At 33.1% G+C, this 21,523-nt stretch overlaps 1 protein-coding gene across 1 annotated transcript in view; it reads right to left on the minus strand.

The window, feature by feature from the left end:
- The window catches only part of LOC143386399 (cadherin-10-like), a 130,030-nt gene that overhangs the window by 25,298 nt on the left and 83,209 nt on the right, over positions 1-21,523 (minus strand). The window contains 2 exon segments of the mRNA XM_077108248.1: positions 2,869-3,122; positions 4,969-5,156. Of these exon segments, the coding sequence (XP_076964363.1) occupies positions 2,869-3,122; positions 4,969-5,156 (442 nt within the window).

Below are 21,523 nucleotides of genomic sequence, written 5' to 3' on the forward strand. Positions count from 1 at the left end.
CTGAAAGACCCAACATACATTTTATCTCCTCCTTATAGTCTTCCAAGATCACCTAAATTTCAAGAATCTATCTGCTTCCTACCTAAAGTAACTGTACAACTATATCTGTCATTTATCTCATGTATTTGGAATTTGTTTCATTCCAAATCTAAAACAGGAATTTAAACTTGAAAACAATGTGCCTACTGACCACTATCATAATATATCTACTACTGTAACTTTAGTAGGCAGTTAGTGAATATTATTTGATTCTCATATTCTTCTCCAATGGAATGAAAACTCCTTGAATAATATGTTAATATCTGATATGGTTATCTACAAATATTTATCCAATGTAAGAAAGAATGACAGAATTATTAGGAATTTTGGCAAATAGAAGTTCCCTTATTTATATAGAAATGTGATGTGAAGTTGAAATATGTACATTAATAGAAAGCTTTTGTTGTCATGTATCATGATTTTGCCAAACACAGTTTTTGTGTTTTTCTTAATTAGTTTTTTGCAGTTCAGTTTAAAGAAGCAATAATAAGATTTAGAGTATTATGTGATATTATCTTGAAGATGTAGAGAAACTACAGCCCTTCTTTTTCAAATATTATTCAAAATATAATTTTATTTTCTGATTCTTAATCACCAAATTATATGTTAACTTTCATTTTTCTTTTAAAATCTTTTCCAAGATACATGTTTTCAGTAAAATTTTTGATTACTGCATTACCATTAAGGATATATGACATAATTTGTAACATGTCCAGAATGATGACATAAATACATTAAACTTGCAAGGATATTTTATTTCTTTGAATATATAAAATTGTCCTTTTATATCCACTGGGGATTAGAACCAATGCACATTCTCCTTTAAATCATTTCTAGATTGTTTATAATACGTAATATAAGATAAATGCCATACCCTACACAAGTAATTATTGTGCTATACTATTTGGGAAATAATGACAAGAAAAATGTCTTCATGCATTCAGTACAAACAATATCTTTCCAAAAACTTTCCATTGATTTTGATTGAATTGGTAGATGCAGAACCTGTAGAATATATAAATTTACTACATATATGTGCATACTTATCCACAATATTTATATTTATTTGATTATATACATAGTGTAGTATATCACATGTATACATTGTATCTGCTTGTTCTACAAAAATAATAAGATATAAGAGTATGCCTTCCTACTTTCTACAACAAGGTGACACAAAGCCATACCTATTGGCATTGTATATTCTATGCATGAATGGACTCTTCCTGGTTCTTTGATTTGTGTTTTCATTAAATATTATATTTATTGTGTTTTTAAGTATCTACATATAGATTTTAATATAAAATAGCCATCAATCTATGTGATGATGGAATGTATATTTCACTTTGTGGAGATATATCTTTATATCAGGACTTAATACTAGTCAACTTGATTTTCTATCATCAAAACTCTGTTGTATCATTTTTTAAAAGGACCATTTTGAAATCAGGGACCCAGAACAGAGATGGTTGATGTTAGTTAGAATTTCTGCCAAGAAAATGCTTGGTAAGTATTTAAGGGGTAAAATTAAACATGTATATTAGTTATTTTAAAGCTTAAAGAAAAATTCAGGGAATGCAGCCACTTAGATGAAGACAAGTGGACTGGAGGGGTGATATTCATAGGGAAGTCCTGCTGGCAGTTGGGAGTAATATGTGAATATTATGTACAGTTTTCTTCTGCAGCATGTAAACTGTGATGCTGCACATCAATCCAAGAAATAGTATTTATGCATAATTATATAATTAAATAAAACCATACATACATTTGTCACTGTATATAGTATGACTTCACTTGAAAGTTGGCAGAATTTAGAGAATTTTCAAAGTAAGTGTGACCAGAGTCAGGTGAATGAGTCATGAGTACATACAGAAATTGTACAGCAAACCTTTAAACTCATACTTTACTAGCTCATGTGGAAGCAAAATCAACCTGTTGAGAATTAAAGAAACAAATGAAATCCAGAATACGTGATGGAAAAACAGACTAAAGTAAGCGCTCACTTTGATGATGAATATTAGGTATATCTGTGTTTCCTTGCTATATCAGTGCAAATATCAATGCAAACTTTGAGTCTTTCTCATTTTTATGTGTCTATCACATCTCACGTGTTTTGATTGTCATAATAAAGAAAAATGTTGAGTGACTGATATTGCATTTTTTGAGACAGCTAAACAACAACAACAACAACAAAGCCAAAAACCAAAAACAATGCAAAAATTCCCTTCTTTGATGACTAGAGTATAAGTACAATTTGTAAAAATTATGAGAAAACTGAATTATAACACAATCACATTATTTTTAACTGTTTATATTTATCTCACATACAAATATCATGGCTTGGTTGCAACGTGAATGTACATCTAAAAAAGTATTCTTGAGCCCAGGAACAGTGATGTACATTTGTAATCCTAGTGGGAGGTTGACACAGGAAGAGTTCAAAGCCAGCTTCAGCAACTCATTGAGACCCTGTCTCTAAATAAAATACAAAATAGGCTGGGGATATGGCAGTGGTTGAGTGCCTCTGAGTACAATCCCCAGTACCTCGTTTCCCCCAGAAAACAACAAACACTTTAAGGAGACAAACAGATGATACAAGCCAGACTTCAGTCTATAGAATGTGATAAGAATAAGCTATAACCCTTGTGCACACCTGCTCCCAGATATTTAAAGTCAATTTACCTTAAACACTGGGCTCACCAAATTTATGTATAACTTACAGAAAAACTCCTGTAGTATTTTACTGCATTAAATGTTTCAAATAGAATTTCATAATCTCTATGTGAATTTCAATTTCTTCTGTTTCATCTCAAACACAGGCATAATTACCTAATGGGGCTGGAAGCAGAGTCTGTATCCCTTGCCATTACTGTCCCGATTATTGTGCCCACTTCAATATCTTCATGAACCTCAAAGAGGTAGGAGGACCTGCTGAAAACAGGAGGTTCATCTATATCTTCTATAGAGATTTTCACAATTGTGGTATCTTTGAATGGTCCTAGATAATAAAAACGTGGGTCCACATGGGTATTTTCTGCTTCAACCTTCAGCGTGTAAAGTCTCCGGCTCTCATAGTCAAGTGGCTGTAAAAAGACAAATGTCATTCAATTAAAGTGAGGGGAATTGTATGACATGCTCATTTCAAGTTGGAGAATGATTTTTAAAATCCAGGTTGAATGCATTTGATTTGCTTATTAATAAGTTTAGAAAGTAGCACAGATAATTATATAATCCTGAAATATTGTTTAGGATTCAATTTTTACTTTTTATATATTCAAAATGTAACACTTTGGAACTTAAGAAAATGAGATTTTAAACCTTGCAAAAAAATGGGCTAGATGTTCAAACCTATCTCATAGGTGGTGATTCCCTACAAAAAAAAATGGACTGGCAGATTATGTATATGTTGGCATGCACACATGTGTGTTTTGAGGTATTGGGTACTACTAAAGTTTTCTAAGCAAAAAAAGTGAAGCTGGGTGTGGTGACATACACCTCTAATCCCAGCAGCTTAGGAGGCTGAGGCAGGAGGACTGTGAGTTCAAAATCAGCCTCAGCAAAAGTGAGGTGCTAAGCAACTCAGTGATACCTTATCTCTAAATAAAATACCAAATAAGGCTGGGAGGGGCTGTGGATATAGCTCAGTTAGTGGAGTGCTTACTTTGCATGTGTAAGGCCCTGGGTTTAATCCCCAGCATCAAAAAAAAAAAAAAAATAGCGCTAGGGTTTTGGCTCAGTGGCTGAGTACTCCTGAGTTCAATCCCCCTTACCAATTTTTTTTTTAAATTTTAAATTTACAAAATCTTGGTGATAAATTTCCATACTTGCTTGAAAGAGTCAAAATAAAGAAAATCTCAGGAATAAGAAAGGACAATATCCTGTACAACCACAAGAATGAGAAGTTATACTTCATGTATATATAACATGCCAAAATACATGCTACTGTCACGTATAAGTAAAAATAACACATAAAAAAGAGAGCACAGATTTAATAGCAAGTTGGCATGAGGATGCATTAATAAACAAAAAAGGGGCTTTAAATATCAATATAGTATAACTGTCACAAATAAAGAACTATGTCTCTCACCTCACATTCACTCTGAAAGATAAGGTTTATTAACAGAGAAGACATTGCTGAATCAGACTTCCTCCATTTTCTTTTTCATTTTTAGATGCACAAGATTCTGTTTGCATGAGTGATACATTCTGGTCATGGAAAATAATAAAGCTGCTTTGCCCTTTGCTGGTCACTGTTTAATGAAAGTTGAGTACCTCCTGCCTTGCCATGCACTCTCAGGATAGTTTTCTTATTAACCAGTGCCTCAGTGGTTACTTGATGGTTGGCATTTCATTAGAAATTATTGTTTTTTTAAATTTTCCCTGCATTTTCTCATAAGATGGCACTAATCCTACAAAAATGTAACTGGTTACCTTAAAATTGTATCACTGAACATATGTTAGCAGAAAAGTTTAATTTACATAGCATAAGGGGAAATGTGAACAATTGAATTATGTTCCAATCCATTCTGTTTTTATTAGCATCTCTAGTTATTGCTTCATGAATCTGGATGGTGTACTACATTTTATGCTTCCAACTATAATGATATATTGATCTTATTAGCTATTAAGCATTTTCTTAAGAAAATAATGTTATTATCGTGGCCTTTTATTAATATGACTTGAAAATATAATCACACATACATTAACTTTTTAAATTTTGTAAAATCTCAAGACTCATGTTTCAATCAATAGAAACACAGTGAACATGTCTAAGAAGCTTTTGGCTTTATATCCTTCTTAAGTAAACTATGAATTACATTCAAGCATGGCAGTGATAAATCATTTAATGGATAATGCATGAGTGAAAAGTACATAATGAAACCTCAACTCTGTAAACACACGATGCTTTTTTCTGCTGACGCAGAGCACTTTTTTCACGGTTATGATGCCTTCCTGGGTGTCCTTCTCAGTTATAATGTCAAACATATCAGTCCCATCACCATCAATAATTCGGTATTCTACTTCAGCATTTTTCCCAGTGTCAGCATCGGTTGCTTTCACACTTCCAACAGCTGTGCCGACTGGGGAAGATTCAAGAACCCGAAGATGAATGGTGTCTGCAGAGAATAAGAAGAGATGAATAGAGAGATTTCTGAACAGAATTTTCAGAAGTAAAATGTATATGAGAATCCTGTAAATCTTAAACTCTACATTAGATGTTGATTGATTCATTCTTTGAGTATACCAATTATGGTTAACATTCTATTAAAGTCTAGGAGCATGAGGGCTTTGACTTGTGTGTGTGTGTGTGTGTGTGTGTGTGTGTGTGTGTGTTAAAATGAATACTGAGAACCAACCTCTAATAGTATCAGGAGTTCTGGTTTTGAAAATAAGCATGTTGTCTTTTTTTTTGTTTGCTTTGTGTGCAGTTATATATCTATGTGTGTTTATACAATCACAATAAATCACTGGATACACAGTGACTATTTCTATTTAATTAAATTTGCTATGCTGTATTTGGTAATTTTCTTCTCTTCCTTTAGCTGCAAGACAGAACGTTCCAAAATTCCAGTGAAATCAGATGTAACAGGTAGGAATCTTATTTCTATTTGTGACAACAAAAAACAAAGGAAAGTCTATGGCAGAAATATCAAGATGCCCTTCTCAGAGTCAGAGAAAAAAAAAAACACTAAAATCTGACAAACTCGCTTTCCTTCCAGAGCAAAACAAGAATTTATCTAAGCCCTTGGTGTACCTGGATGTGCTTCCAGCTTGAACAACCTCTACTGCTAATGAGATTTATGTTTAGCACCTGGTCATAAACTACATATTTCTGACAGGTTAATTGACTGGAAGCACAGTTCTGATTATTGCGCCTTCTAGCTCATAAACCTTAAGTAATTCTCCTTAATATACATAATAAAGTTCAGACCTCTTGTCTAGCCATGTTATTGCCTACATATATCTTTCCTAACATATTTGGCTTTTGTTCACTTTCATGAAAGATTTGCATTGAACAAGACCATTTAGTTTTTTCTGACCCCTACTTTCTTTCCAACATCATTCTATGTATTTTTCTCATGCTATTTCCCTCAAGTAAAATCCTCTCCCCATTACCCAAATATATTTAAAATGCAGTTTGTCAGAAGAAAATGGCACTTTCATGGGTGAAGCGCTTCAGGAATGGTGTTATGCCAAGGGGTCGGGGGCAGGGGGCGGCTCAGAAGAAATAAACCTGCTGACAGCATGATTTTAGAAATCTAGCCTCTAGAACTGTGAGATGATAAATTTCCTTTTCTTTAGGCTACCTAGCCTATGGAATTTCTGTGGCAGATGTAAGAACCTAATACAGGCAAATACTTTCACTCAGTTTTAAAAGTAATTTTCTAGGAGAACATTGTGAGAACTCAGTTTTCATCACATACCAGTTGGTCTCAGAGGGTATTTTCTTAACTTTTTCTCTGTCTCTGGTATCACACTATGGAAAGTCAGTTAACTCATTTCGTGACTACTCTCCTACTGCCTCTCCAGGCCTTTTTCATCACTTCACTTTGGAACACCTGAGCTCTGGGTATTTGGATGGTTTCCTTGATCACCTCCTTCAAGTACTTGCCCAACTATGACCTTCTCAGAAACATTCCATCAGTAACCTAATTGCAAATAGACTGGTCAGAAGCAGTAATCCCAGTCGTGCTTCTTACCTCTTTCCATTGCCAGGCACTATACTATCTACATACCTATTTATGTATGCCACAAGGACATAAAACATAGGCTGGTTGCATTTTTTCACCAACGTTTTCCCTCTGAATATTATAAGCACTATATGATGATTGCTCCCATTTTACTTAAGGTACAACAAAAGATCCATAGGCTGACTTTTCCTAATTTTGCTCTTTCATTCTCTCCCTTAATTTATACTTAGGAGTAACATCTTTCTCCTTGAGGTTTTCCTACATGTTTTTCTTATTTCAGTTTAATACATTTTCCCTCCTCATAAAAAATTACTCATTTAAATCTATAGAACTGCTTATTATTTGTTTGATATATGCCTGTATCATCAATCTTCTAGTGCAGAACTAGAACTCTAGCCTTCTTACTTCAAGAACTTTCTTTAAAAAATTAAATGTCATACAGTCAACAAATCAATCCATTAAAATACAGAAAAATGTCCTTTGTGAAATGCAAAAATGATCACAATACAGAAAGAATACAAAAATGATCACTACAATACAGAAAGAACTCATTATGAAGGTGAACAGTTTAACTTCATTTGTTTTAGAAAGCCTAAAATCTGATCTCTGCTAAAAACCTTAGTATTTTTATTATCTATTTTCAAATCTACAGTACATAAGAAATGCAGCCAAGCTAATGTGTTCTCAACTAAGTATCAGGTAACCATCCCCAAAATTACAAATATATAATATGTTTGGAAAACAAATATAAATAATATGAATGATTTGATTTATATGTACATAAAACTGAATAATATCCATTTTGAGATTACATATTTTTTTAAGCAGATAGCATTTATTGCAATATGATCAAGGACTAGTTTATGAGGCAAGTTTGAGTAAATTTTTTAAAACAGTATTTATTAAACTCTTTGACTATGCCACAAGCGAAACATTAGCACAAAATGGTAAATTAAAATCTTTATATTCTTGAAAAAAACTTGAAAAAAAATATCAAAATTAACTTATAAATGTTCAAATTAAGAAGAAAAAACAAGTATAGGGGAAAATCCTACAATTGAAGAAGTAATGAAGTAAAATGTGGTGCACAGAAAATACTACCAAAAGAAGATAATTTATCAATTTGTATACTTATAAAAAAATAAAGACAAGATGAAATTAAATTAATAGTTTAAGCCTGAAACATAGGAAAATGACATAAACACAAAGCTAAAGAAATAGGAGATAGTAAAAAAAATATAGAAACTAATAAAGTGGATACATATAAAAGGAAGAGATTAAAAATATAAAACATTGGGCTGGGGATGTGGCTCAAGTGGTAGCTCGCTCACCTGGCATTCGTGCGGTCCGGGTTCGATCCTCAACACCACATACTAACAAAGATGTTGTGTCCGCCGAAAACTAAAAAATAAATATTAAGAAAATTCTCTCTCTCTCTCTCTCTCTCTCTCTCTCTCTCTCTCTCTCTCTCTCTCCTCTCTCACTCTCTCTTTAAAAAAATATAAAACATTGTTTCTTATATTAAAGACCTTACAAAACAATCAAATGTCTGGAAACGTTTCTTATGGAAAAGGAAGAAAAAGAAAAACCTATTATTAAAAATTTTACAGAAAAAGACTACAACTGCAGAAGATTAGAAAATTAGAAATTATTAGAAATATTGTATGTTGAAAAATGAATACAAATAATTTAAACTATACCAAACCCTACTAATGAAGAAGTAAAGGATGATTTTACAATCATGTACCATTCAGACACAAATAGCTCATTTTTCAAAGAACAGAAAATTCATGGACCAGAAAATTCTAGTTTTATGCAAAGTCTTCCAGATAACAGAAAGGAAAGACTGTTTTCTAACTCACTATATGAGATCAGTATAACCCTGGTAAAGAAAGCAAATGATAAGTGTTTGGTGGGTAATATAGTATGGTCAAATTTTCAAGTCTACCACATGTAAATACTCAGTCCATTTTTTATATTTCATAATCTCAATTGTAAAGTTCAGTTTATGCCAAATATTTTTCTAATCACTTTTCTATTGTTATGCCAGATTTGTGGGACCCCAATAAACCTCCAGGAGCTGAATCCGATGCAATCACACAAAAGTCTTTATCTCAAGCCTGGACTCACAACTGTTCCCTATGCAGTGTCCTAGGGAGTGAGTCCTGGTCCTTTGTTCAGTGAGATTTTATAGATTTTGGGGGGATACTCTATGTGTCACAACATCACACAGCAAATCATTCCATACTTCTGGAAAATCAAACAACAACTCTTAACATTGATTAGCACATTCAATGGTGGGAACAAATTGGGTAGGGGTGACTGGTTAGTACAATAGGGGCATTCATTTGAACTGATTGGTTTAGGCCATGAGAGGTATATGTGCTAAAATACCTGTTATCAACCACCATAAAATACTTGGGGGTTATCTGGCATTCTAAGTATTTTCCCTGTCTCATGCTGATTGGAGGTTGCTAGGGGGGTTGCTATGGGTCCTCACCTAGCCTAACTGAATCAGGGACACCTGGCACAAGGGACCTCTCCTGTTATTTACAGACAAACAACTCAGCAGGGTGGGTATGTGCCTAGGAGTGCTCTGTGGGTTTTTCCAAGGACAAGGATCACGCCCCCTCCTTGGACAGGATTTTCTCTGAGGTAGAGTCCAGTTTCTTAAAAATGGAGTCACATTAGTTTCTCACTATCAAATTTCTTACTCTTTGAATTTCATCATCTTTTCCATTAGTCTTTAGGAGATCTCATTTTGCTTTTGGTTATCATCTTCTTACTGACTTCCAGTGTGTGAGTTCAGGCTTTGTTTTCACTCCATTGATACTTTACAGGAACACTAGTCAGTTCTTTCAGAGTATCTTCAAATTGGGTTTGTCTGATATTTTCTCATGAGTAGATTAAGGCAATGCACCTTTGTGAGATATATCCAAAAGGGATGTGTTCTCCGTATGTCATAACTTGTCAGGGAGTACATGCTGTCAATTTTTCTTAGGACTGATGAAGTTAACCTTGGTCACCTGGCTAAAGTGTTTCTGCCAGGTAATTAATGTCATCAAAATTGATGATAAAATTATTTTTAACCATGACTACTTACTCTAGCCTCTATGTTTTCTTTTACTTTTTCATGTTAGCTTGGACTTCTTTGTATTCTTAGACACAACCTTAGATTCTGAAAGTTGGTCTGCTGTGAACTTGCTATTATAGCTCTGGTGAAGTATCAAAAATTATTTATCATTTTATTTAATTTCTTGATTTGTACAGGACAATATCCATTACAAGGTGTATATTTCATTTTGATTATAATTAGTGATATTCCTGTTAATTTCTAGTACCTTCTGAGACTTAAATAGGATATTGTTCATGCTCCATTGCTTCACACTAAGGGGAACCCAAGTTTTAGAACTGTATTGTTATAATTGCAATGATGATCTCTCAGTATTCTTCCTCAGTAATTTGTTGGAAAGTATATATGTGGATAAAGGTGAATGCATATTTACAAATACATATATTTGTTTTTTCCAAAGATATTAATTAAAATATTTTCAAGGTGTTCTGTACTTTTCTGAAAAACTACAATTGAGATGGAGCCTTCATCAAAATAAAAACTTTGGTCTTCTGTCAAATAATCTAAATAGATTTATTAAAAGTACATATGTTGCTGAGCACAGTGGCACAAGCCTATAATCTCAGTAGCTCAGGAGTTTGAGGCAGAAGGATCACAAGCCAGCCTCAGCAATTTAACAAGGCCATAAGCAACTTAATGAGACCCTGTCTGAAAATAAATAATAAAATGGCTCCAGATGTAGCACAGTGGTTAAGTACTCATGGGTTCAATTCCCAGTACCAAAATGGAAAAAAAATGTTGTACACATATCACAGTTGGTTTCATGGCACGTCAATTTCAGTAGTTAATTCATTCAAAATACTTTTATTCAGGGTCCTACATGTATACTTTAATAATGCTTCTTTTTCAGAATTACTCGGAAACCATTCTTAGGGCAAGATTTATTGAGTATTTTTCAAAATTAAAAACTGTTTCTCTACATTTTAAACACAGGGAAGAATGATTTATTCATACTTTATTTATTTGCATGTCCTGTGTGTTGAATACAAGTATCTCAGTTTGTCAAATTCACTGAAATTGATTTAATTGAGAGCCAGTCTGTTCTCCCTACAAGAGCATTTACCACATAGGGCATGCAGCAGAGGAGAGCTGGAAAAGGTGCAAAGATTGTTACTTACACAGTGACTAAGGCAAAGGAGCACCTGTCACCCATCTTAAGTTTAATTTCTCTTTAAAGACATCTATTTGCATGCTTCTTATTTTTTATCTTACAGTTGATGGTTCTTTAATTATGTGGTATGCTTTTCTATCAATTCCAATTTATAGTTGTTTTAAATTCATTCTCAGGTGTCAGATTGAATCATCTGCTTCTCTTTTAAAGTTGAGGGCAGATAAATAATTCTTCCTGGTATGTATGCTCTGGCCAAGGCAAGAATGTGAGGAGACAGGTAATTGCAATTTCTGTAAAGCATACAAAGGATTGTAATAAGCAAGTAAAAATCTAGACAGTGATGTTGCAGAGAAGGTTCCCTGAAAACTGAACAAAGTATATGGCTACTTAAATAAATATGCTTTTGTACAGCACCTGAATTGTCATTATTAAAGATTTCAAAAGATTTTGAGTTATTTCTGTGTTGTTGTTGTTGTTGTTTTCTGCTTCTGACATTTGAGACTGATATTTCAAGTCACTTGTTCTACCATACATTTGATCAATAGGACTTTTCACTAGAATATTAAAAACATTACAGATTGGTGCACCAGTATTGAAATCATCGATAGCTCAATGTGGGTAAGAAACATTGGAGGACAGACATAAGACAGGTAAAGTAAGAAATGTGACACAGACTTCCCTAATAGCCACACAAGAAGTGGCAGAAATCAGCTAGAGGGGAAGCCAGGCAAATTTTCACCTTCAGTTTTTGAATTTAGCCCCAAATAGCTACTGTTTTGTTTTGTTGATTCAAAAACAATGAGGTTCAAAGAGCTGTAATTTGTCTTTATTCTTTGTTCCCTGCCCTTGTTGCTATTCACATTTACATAAGAGTGCTCTGCTTTTCCAGAGTTGAGATAAAAAAGCATCACACATGTGAATCAACAAAATAATTTAACATTAGTTTAATTTTTTATTTGCTTTGTGTGCATTCTTATGGTAACATCTCTATGCTGCATAATAATCTCAAACAATACTTGCTTCAAGAAAAATGACACAATTATGCATGTTTATAAACCATTCCATTGTATAATGTTTAAAAGATGTTTTTTAATGAGCTTAACAGGAAGAAATTAAAAACTAGATAAATCTCCTTGGAGGCAACTGCAGAGTAGTTAAGGAAATTACACAATGCTAAGTGGGCATTTAGGAGAAAGCAGAGGAGAATTGAAAGTCACACTAGAGACTGAGGAAGTGCTAAGACTTTGGAATTGAAGATACTCATCAGAGGAAAGAGAGAAACCTAAATTTGTGAACCCTGGAGACCTTATCAAAAACTTAGCTTTGGGCATTTAAGTTAAATTGGAGCAAACAGAGATTCTTCATAATATCTTAGTTTCCTGTTTATGCCATTGAGGAAAGTAGCATGACAAAGCTTTCAGAGAGGCTGCCAGTGATCCCCATAGTTTTTAGAATTTATCTTTATACATTTCTTTGAAATTGTCTCTGCATTAATTGGCATCAACAGTTATGCAGAATTGCAATGTGTACAAACATAAAAAGTATATAGGTTTGGGGAAGGTTATGATAAACCTTAAGTTAATCATTCATAGATATAGTACTATTCAGTCTTCTGACAGACAATATGTCTCACCTGAAATTTTAAGTTCATTAACAATTCTTAAACAACAGCCTAATTTTGCATACCTCATTTTTTTAAACACACAGACACACCACACACAAACACACACACACACACACCACACACACACACACATACACACACACACACACACACATACGCAAGTTTGTTCTAGAGAGTATCATGATACAGAAGGACTTTGAATCCCATTACACAAAATGCCAAGTTGATTGGTGTAGGTCAAGTTTCCTTTAGAATAACTGGAATATTGCAAGTGAGTTTTTACATATTTCTGTATATCTGATTTCTCTTGGACTCATTTGATTTTATCAAATGTGGGAAATAGTATGTTTTCCCACTTTTGGTCACCCTAAACCTTTAGCCAAGATTGGTCACGTCTGTGTTCACTTGTGTGCCACATACATAGCTCCGATAGTCATTTTTTACTAGTCATAGATATTTATAACCCACTGTCTTTCTTTATCTCTCTCAATTCAAAATGTTCAAATTGAATTGAAATCTCTTTCTCTTCAAAGAGACTTGTCTGGCAGAAAGCGTGAAATTATCTTTGTATTGATATTTTACCTTTTATCCCACAAATCTTTTATCGACCTGGTTTCTAAGTCCTGTGGATCACCTCCTTAAATACACTATAATCTCAAATCCCTCCTCTCCTCAACATTAGTTCAGACTCTCATCAATTCTTGCCTTTCCTGTCCAAGTAGCGTGCTTCACTGCTACCAAAACAATTAGTCAAAAAGAAGAGCTATGCCTGATGCTTTGAAAATAGTAAGGATCTCTTAGATAATACATGCACTGCTTTATATTCAGTGCTTCTCCTGATACTAACACTGCTTGCACTTCATTTCTTTCACAATCACTGCTTTGAACCCTGGGGCCCCACCATGCTAAATCATACACCTTTCACTGAATACCAATGGTGTTCACTCTGTTCTAGCAACAAAACAAAACAAAACAAAAAAATGCTCTTTGCCTCAATGCCAATATTTTTGTTGTTGTTGTTGTTGTTTATTTTAGAGGGAGTTTTAGATAATTTTCTCTTTACTGATGGTTTTACATGTGAGAGGGCACATCATTTGTGTTACAGCAGTCTTTGATAGCTGTAGCACTGATCTTCATAGATAATCTCTACTTACATGTTCATTCATGTTTTGTATATATATGTGGTGTATACATTTGTATTTTCACTTATACACATGATATATATTTATACACACAATATATGCATGCAAAAGCATCAAGATTGTAAGATAAATTAAAAAGTGACATCATAAACTCTGTGTGTGTGTGTGTGTGTGTGTGTGTGTGTGTAAGAGAGAGAGAGAGAGAATCAATCTCTATACTTTATCCAAATGCAGATTATTGTGGCTCTACCCTGCTTCTTAATACTTGCTTTATGATTATTATAAACTATTATTATTTCCCAGCATAGTTCTTGACACACACTAGGAATTTAATCAATGTTTATTAAATCGACAAATTCTTAATAATATTATTTCTGTGTAATTCTTGCAAACTGTAGGCATTGGGGCGAAGAGGGAAAAAATCCAACAATTATTTGACATTATTTTCATGGTCGCAGTAAAAACCACACTATGTCTAACTAAATAAATTATAGAACAGTGCTGTGAAACATGAGTATATTTATTTTTTCTAGAAAATAAGAAGGGGAAAAGAGACATTATAAATTTCATTTTCTTTTCAAGCTGAAGCATCTTCCTTGGGACATACCTGACAGTTACTCTAGTTGAAAAGTGCTTGCTAACTTTAAAATGTGCAGATCAGCCTGGGGCCTACATTATCTTTGGATCCCCAGTTGAGGGGAGGTTGACTCTATTTACAAAGAGAAAACCAGCAGTTATTAAATCAAATCTCTTTGGTACCAGGCAGGGATTATGGTAGTCTCAGAGCTCCCTAAATATACATGCCTTAAATTCCTATGCATATCATATAAAATTTCCTTGAAAGACCTTGTCTAATGAAAACTTGATTATGCATCTGCCCAAGCAGTATAGAGAACTCACGAAAAGGACCAGTCATGTTTGGTCTTTAAGTATCACAAAAGCACCCACCTATGAAGGTATGATTTCATGCTCTTGTACCAAAATGCTTAGATGTTGAAGAATTCAGTGTGTCCTCCTTGAAGCTGACCCTATAATCCAGATGTGTAAAGTGAATCATATAATTAACTAAAAGTGGAATGCAAGAAGGGGGAACGATTTTTTAATGTACTATTTTCTTTATATACTGCTTTGAAGTACCAAATTGAGAGCCAAATTATGTCAGTCTTCAGGCTGATCCTTCTATTCCAACTGCATAATTATGAATACTGACTTCAGTTCATAAATTTCTATTGTTTTAACTAATAAAAGGAGGGAGAAAATTATAATAGTCTTCCTCATACAAATGTTGTGAAGATTAAATGAGAATGTTTGTGTTATATTTTATACTATTTAGCACATGCTATAAAAATACCTATTATTTTATAATATTGTTCTATCTTGTTTATTTTGAGCAAAACATATAATCTATACTTACAAGAAACTAATGGGATAATATAAGTCATCAATCAAGAACATCAACATCATACTAAATGGAAAAACTAAAAGCATTTCCTCTAAAATCAAGAACAAGACAATGCTGTCCACTCTCACCATTCCTATTCAATATAGTTCTTGAAACATTAGCCAGAGCATGCAAGAAAGAAAAGGAAATCTTAGGGATAAAACTAAATAAGAAGTCAAACGATCTATGTTTGCCAATGATATGATTCTATAAGATTCAAAAAACTCTACCAGAAGACTTTTACAGTTTATAAATGAGGTTAGCAACATAGCAGGATATAAGATCAATACCCATAAGTCAATAGCTCCCCTATACTCCAATACTGATTGAGTTGAATAAGACATCAGAAAAACCATCTCATTCACAATGACCAAAAAAAAAAATAATAATAATACTTGGGAATTAACCTATCCAAGGAGAAAAAATAGCTCTACAATGAAAATTATAGAACACTGAAGAAAGAAAATGGAGACAATTTTAGAAGATAAAGACATCCCATGTTTTTGAATAGGCAGGAGCATTGTTGTCAAAGTGGACATTCTGCCAAAAGCATTGTATAGCTTTAATTCAATCCCCATCAATATACCACTGATATTCTTCACAGAATTAGAAGAAACAATTCTTAAATTCATTTGGAAGAATAAGAGATCCAGAATAGCCAAAGCAATACTAAACAGGAAAAGAGAAGCAAGAGGAATCACAATATCTGATCAATTTCTAATCTGAAACATACTACAAAGAGGTAGTAACAAAAACAGCATGGTATTGGCATCAAAATAAACATAAAGACCAATAGAATAGAATAGAAGACACAGAGACAAATCTACATACCAATAGGTCATCTAATATTTGACCAAAGTGCCAAAAATATATCTTGGAGAAAAGATATCTTTTTTAACAAATGGTGCTGGGAAAACTGGATAGTTATATGTAGAAAAATAAAACTAGACACTGCAAAAAACTCAGATTAAAATGTATTAGATTAAGAAAATAGTCTGGAAGCTTTAAAACTACTAGAAGAAAATATAAGGTTCAACACTCCACCATATTGGTGCTGACACCTATCCCCAAAGTTTAAGAAATAAAACCAAGAATCAATAAGTGGGATGTCATTAAACTGAAAAGCTTTTCCACAGCAAAGGAAATGATTAATAGTATGAAGAGGGAGACTATAGAGTGGGAGAAAATCTTGGCCAGCTACTCCTCCTCCAGTAGGGGATTAATAACCAGAATATACAATGAACTAAAAAAATGACCCAATCAATAAATGCGCAAAAAAAAAAAACTAAACAGAAACTTCTCAAAAGAAGAAACACAAATAGCCAACAAATACATGAAAAAATGTTTAAGATCTGTAGCAATCAGGGAAATGCAAATTAAAAGTACACTAATATTTTGCATCATTCCAGTCAGAATGGCAATAATCAAGACTACAGATAATAAAAAATGCTGATAAGATTGTGGGGGAAAAGATACACTTATACATTGTGGGTGGGACTGCAGACTAGTACAACCATTCTGGAAAGTAGTATGGACGATCCTGAAAAAATTAGGGATGGAGCCACTATGTGGGACCCAGCTATCCCACTCCTTTGTATTGCCCCCAAAGGTCTAACATTGATATACTGTAGCAAATCAGCCACCTCAATATTCATAGCAGCACAATTCACAATCACTAATTTATGAAATCAACCCAGATGCCAATCAATAGATGAATGGAATAAGAAATTATTACACACACACACACACACACACACACACACACACGTTTTTTTTCCCAGCATAGAAAATAATGAAATTATGTCATTTGCTGCTAAATGGATGGAAATGGAGACTATCAGGCAAAGTGAAATAAGCCAGAATCAGAAACTGAAAATTGAATGTTCTCTCTCATATGTGAAAGCTAGAGTAAAATAAAGGAAAGAGGGAACTAAGGACAGGATATTATATAGAACCAATCAAATACAAATTTATACACAAACAAAAGGAAGTCAAGCAGAGAAAGATGAGTCAGAGAGGGGAGAGAAAATGGGAGGGCAAAAGAGGAGGAAAAAAGTGGGGGATCATAACTGAAATTGATTTCCATGCATTGATAAGTTTTTCAGGATAACCCCAGCTGCTATGTATAACTATAAAGCTGTAATAAAAAAGAACATCCAAATAAAAAGAACAAAAAGCATATATAAATATGAAATTGTTTCCAGACCTCAGTGATTCTGAATTGTTTTTTACTTTTTCTTTTAAATAGTTATAGTTGTGTGTAATCTTTAGTGATAATCGAAGGGAAATATGAAGAGACAGCATTTTCTTTTTTTGTTGTTGTTTTATTGGGTACCAGGGATTGAACTCAGAGGCACTTTGACCACTGAGCCAACTCCCCAACCTTATTTTGTATTTTATTTTGAGACAGGGTCTCGCTAAAGTTGCTCAGGACCTCACTAAGTTGCAGAGCCTGGCTTTGAACTTGCACTCCTCCTGCCTCAGCCTGCCAAGCTGATTACAGGCACATGCTACCGTGCCCAGCTAAGGGATGGTTTTGAAATATGCAGAAGATGAGTCTTGTCAAATTAATGTTCAATCACAAAGCTCATCCATCACCTATAATTTATTTTAACAAAAACTTTCCTGTGAGAAATTTTGAATTAGTTCTCAGGTCATTAATAAATGGTGGACAACAACTGATTTTTGTTACTATTCTCAATAGTTCATGGGAAAAAAATATAACAGACAGTAATAAATTCACTATTCTGAGTACACTTCAGATAAATCTGGATGCTATATAATAAATACCATATCAGATTCTCATTAATTTGACATATATATATATATATATATATATATATATATATATATATGTTATATATATATAAATAATATATAATATATCATATTAATTTGACATATATCTAATATACCACAAATGAGGGTTTTTCATTCATTGCATGATCTTTGGTTTATAATTTAAAAGTTTTCCCCTTTGTAAAATCTCAGCTAACCTGACGTTACATAAATTTACTTGCTATTGGTTTATGATTTCTCAACCTCAGTTGTACGAAACAAGTTCTGTGAGTAAATGCTAGGACAGCAGACACATCCTTAGCTAGAATGTAAAGTAATCTGTTCCCTTTGTATTTTGTTTCAGTGTTGTGTAGATAGCTGTAGCCTCTGAAAATTTTGCAAGGGTTTGCATCCCATTTGTGCGTCAGGTCTGTATGTTTTGCCTGAGTCTCAGATGCTAGTCTTGTATACCAAATCAAGTCTCTTGAGTCCTATTGCTTTCTTGACACTTGCAGTTCCTTCAAAAACTGGAGCCAAATCTTAGACACTAACTAGGTGAATGAAAACCTGACCACCGGTTTAACTGCTTTTGCAAACTCTTTTTCTCTAGAAGAGGGGCTTCCTTTCTGGTGTTTTTGTTTTGTTTTGCTTGAAAGAAATTGAAAGTAGAGTTCTGCAGCTGTTCTCTGCAACATTTAAGTAAGGATGCTGGGCCTAGCATGCTCACTATAGATGAGATATCCCTCATATAATCCTTGATATTTACCCTTTTCCTTCTCAAGACTCTCGACTCAAAATTGAATTATTTTTCCAGGGATGTTTTTATTAAAAATAAATAAATAAAATGTAATTTTGAAAAAAATCCTGTTGTCCAGTTGCTTTTGCCAAAATACTATGATCTAGTTACAGTAATTTAATATTTGCTTAGATTATTTCCATAAAGCCTATTTGGTTTTATTATGATTTTAGGAAATTCATATAGGAAGTAAACAAAAGTAGATGGATAGGCCTAAAATATTCAAATTGGGATGCATTACAGATATATTTAAGGTATGGACATATAATATCTTTCTAACTTTTGCAAAATGAAATAGCAAATCTCATGGAACATTGAATATTTGACTAATTTGCCCTGTAGTCCTCATTAAAGATAGTGTTAAGCAGTTATTTATGAGACAAGCACATTTACTTTATTGTGAAACTCATGATTATATATCTTTCCAGGTTTGAGGTGTTTTTATTTAATATTTGACCATAAATAAATGGCAGCTTGGCATCAGAACAAGAAAAACACTAAAATTTGAAAACTGAGATATAATCCTTGATATTTACCCTTTTCCTTCTCAAGAGGAAATCCATGTATTGAAATACTATTAAATGCTATGAGAATTACTGAAGCCATTTTATTTATCTGACCTTATTGATTATTTGCAACATGATTATGAGTAACAAGTGATTTATATACAGGGATTGAGGTTCAGGAAAATCAAATTGCCTAATTTTATGCACTTTCAGTTTTTAAACTTATTGAGGCAACCTTAGAAAAATATTTTGAGTCACAATAATTAATTGTTATTCATTTAACATATTTTAAAATGTCAACCTAAATATTATTGATATGTTGGCTTAAATAATTGTCTCTTTTATTATAAGGATTCTTAGCAGCCTCCCCAGCATCCATCCACTATATGTCAGTAGGACCCACCAGGTAACACAAAAAAATATGTCAAGATATTGACAATTGACATCTTGCAGGCAAAATTGCCCTAAACTGAGAACCACTGTTATAAATTCACACAATAAAATAAACAAACAAATGAGTCAGGACATCTTAGCTTGCATGGGTCCCTGTCCCTTCCAAATGATAGAAGTATTTATGCAGCATATTGAGAAATATTAAATTTGGATGATTCAACTTTATTGAAAGCTTAAGTTTTGACTCTACTTTTATAATATTTAAAGATGAAGATGCTAAAAGAGCAGCACTTGCACAGATCAACATTATTGGACACTAAATAAATAAACTAAGTGCTAGACAGTGAGTCAATGCCTCAGAGAGTTATTTATTTAGTCTTACATCAGGCCACAAAGTATATACTAATGTCCAGTGTAACTAATGACACTGGAAAATAGAAAGTGCAGTTTAGTTCATCAAGGTGAAAATGCTCTTAGAAGTACGAGATCACTGAGTCTCATGCAGGTTGATCGCAGGATCTGCTCCTGAACTGCAAATATGGCAGGTTACAATCAAATCACTCAAACTCTTGTGCTATGCATTGAAAATGCAGTTCATCTGAATTAAAATTTGATGACAGTGGAATATATTTGACCCAAGTATAAGACTTGGAGGGGAAAAAGAATGGAAAACTATCTAACTGTGTCCTATACTGATGACATATATAAAGGACAATACTGAGTTAAAAAATATATAATTAGGGCTGGGATTGTGGCTCAGCAGGAGAATGCTCGCCTAGCACAGGTGGGACCCAGGCTCGATCCTCAGCACCACATACAAATAAAATGTGTTGTGTCCATATACACCAAAAAAAAAATTTAAAAAAAATACATGTATATAATTAAAGTAAATTCCTCCTGTCTCCCTTATTTTTTTTTTTAACATGGCTGATAGAAAATTTACACTTACACATGTAGCAAACATTCTAAATTTACATTATATTGTTAGTAGACAGCATTGGTTTTCTCTTTATTATACCCACTCTTAGTTTCAAAGTTAGTATGAGATTTCTATGATACATTGCACATGAAAGATTAAATAAACAGAACTAACTTTGTGTATCTAATAAAATGATATTAGAAATTAAAATCAAGTTTCTTGAATGTTAGATGATTTAGGCTATCAAATGACATTCTAATTGCCATGACTGAGTGTTCCCAACAGTCAGATACAGTTGCAAATGTTTGTAATATAAAAGATAATTTATCAAATAAAAATCACTAAATTATGTTTCCATCCATATTTTAAAATAATGAGTCAGGAAGCAGGATGTGCTAAAATCCCTTTAAATATATTGTGCTTCACATTTAGAATTGAACATTGATGTCAACACATCTCTGTCATAACTATCACTTTGGCCTTAACATCTTTAACCACTCATTTTCTTCTCATTTATATAATTGAGATGATAACACTGATCTGAATGAGTTGTTCTGATTAAATAAGGTAGGTCAATAAATAATATGGCACAGTGACCTATAACAATGCCATTTAGAAAATGCAAAAATTATTGCAGTTTTTTCCTTTCATTATTATTAGCATCTTAATGATTATTATTGCCACTACTACAGCAGGGTTTATATATTGTGCCTAAGAGATGGCAATCAAAAATTTCAAGTTAATAAAATAAAAAAAAATATTTATTAAATGAATGAATAAAGGACTCACAGCAATTGAAAACATAATCAAGTGTATTTTCATTGATCATTACTGCCTATAAAATGTCTAATTTTCTTAATTTAATTAGAATCTATATATTTGCTTATCAAATGTGCTATTAGTGAATGGACTGCATTTTAGACTACTGAGAATTTAAGAATATAGTACT

Source organism: Callospermophilus lateralis, unplaced genomic scaffold, assembly GCF_048772815.1.
Source record: "Callospermophilus lateralis isolate mCalLat2 unplaced genomic scaffold, mCalLat2.hap1 Scaffold_248, whole genome shotgun sequence".
In the NCBI taxonomy this organism is placed as follows: domain Eukaryota; kingdom Metazoa; phylum Chordata; class Mammalia; order Rodentia; family Sciuridae; genus Callospermophilus; species Callospermophilus lateralis.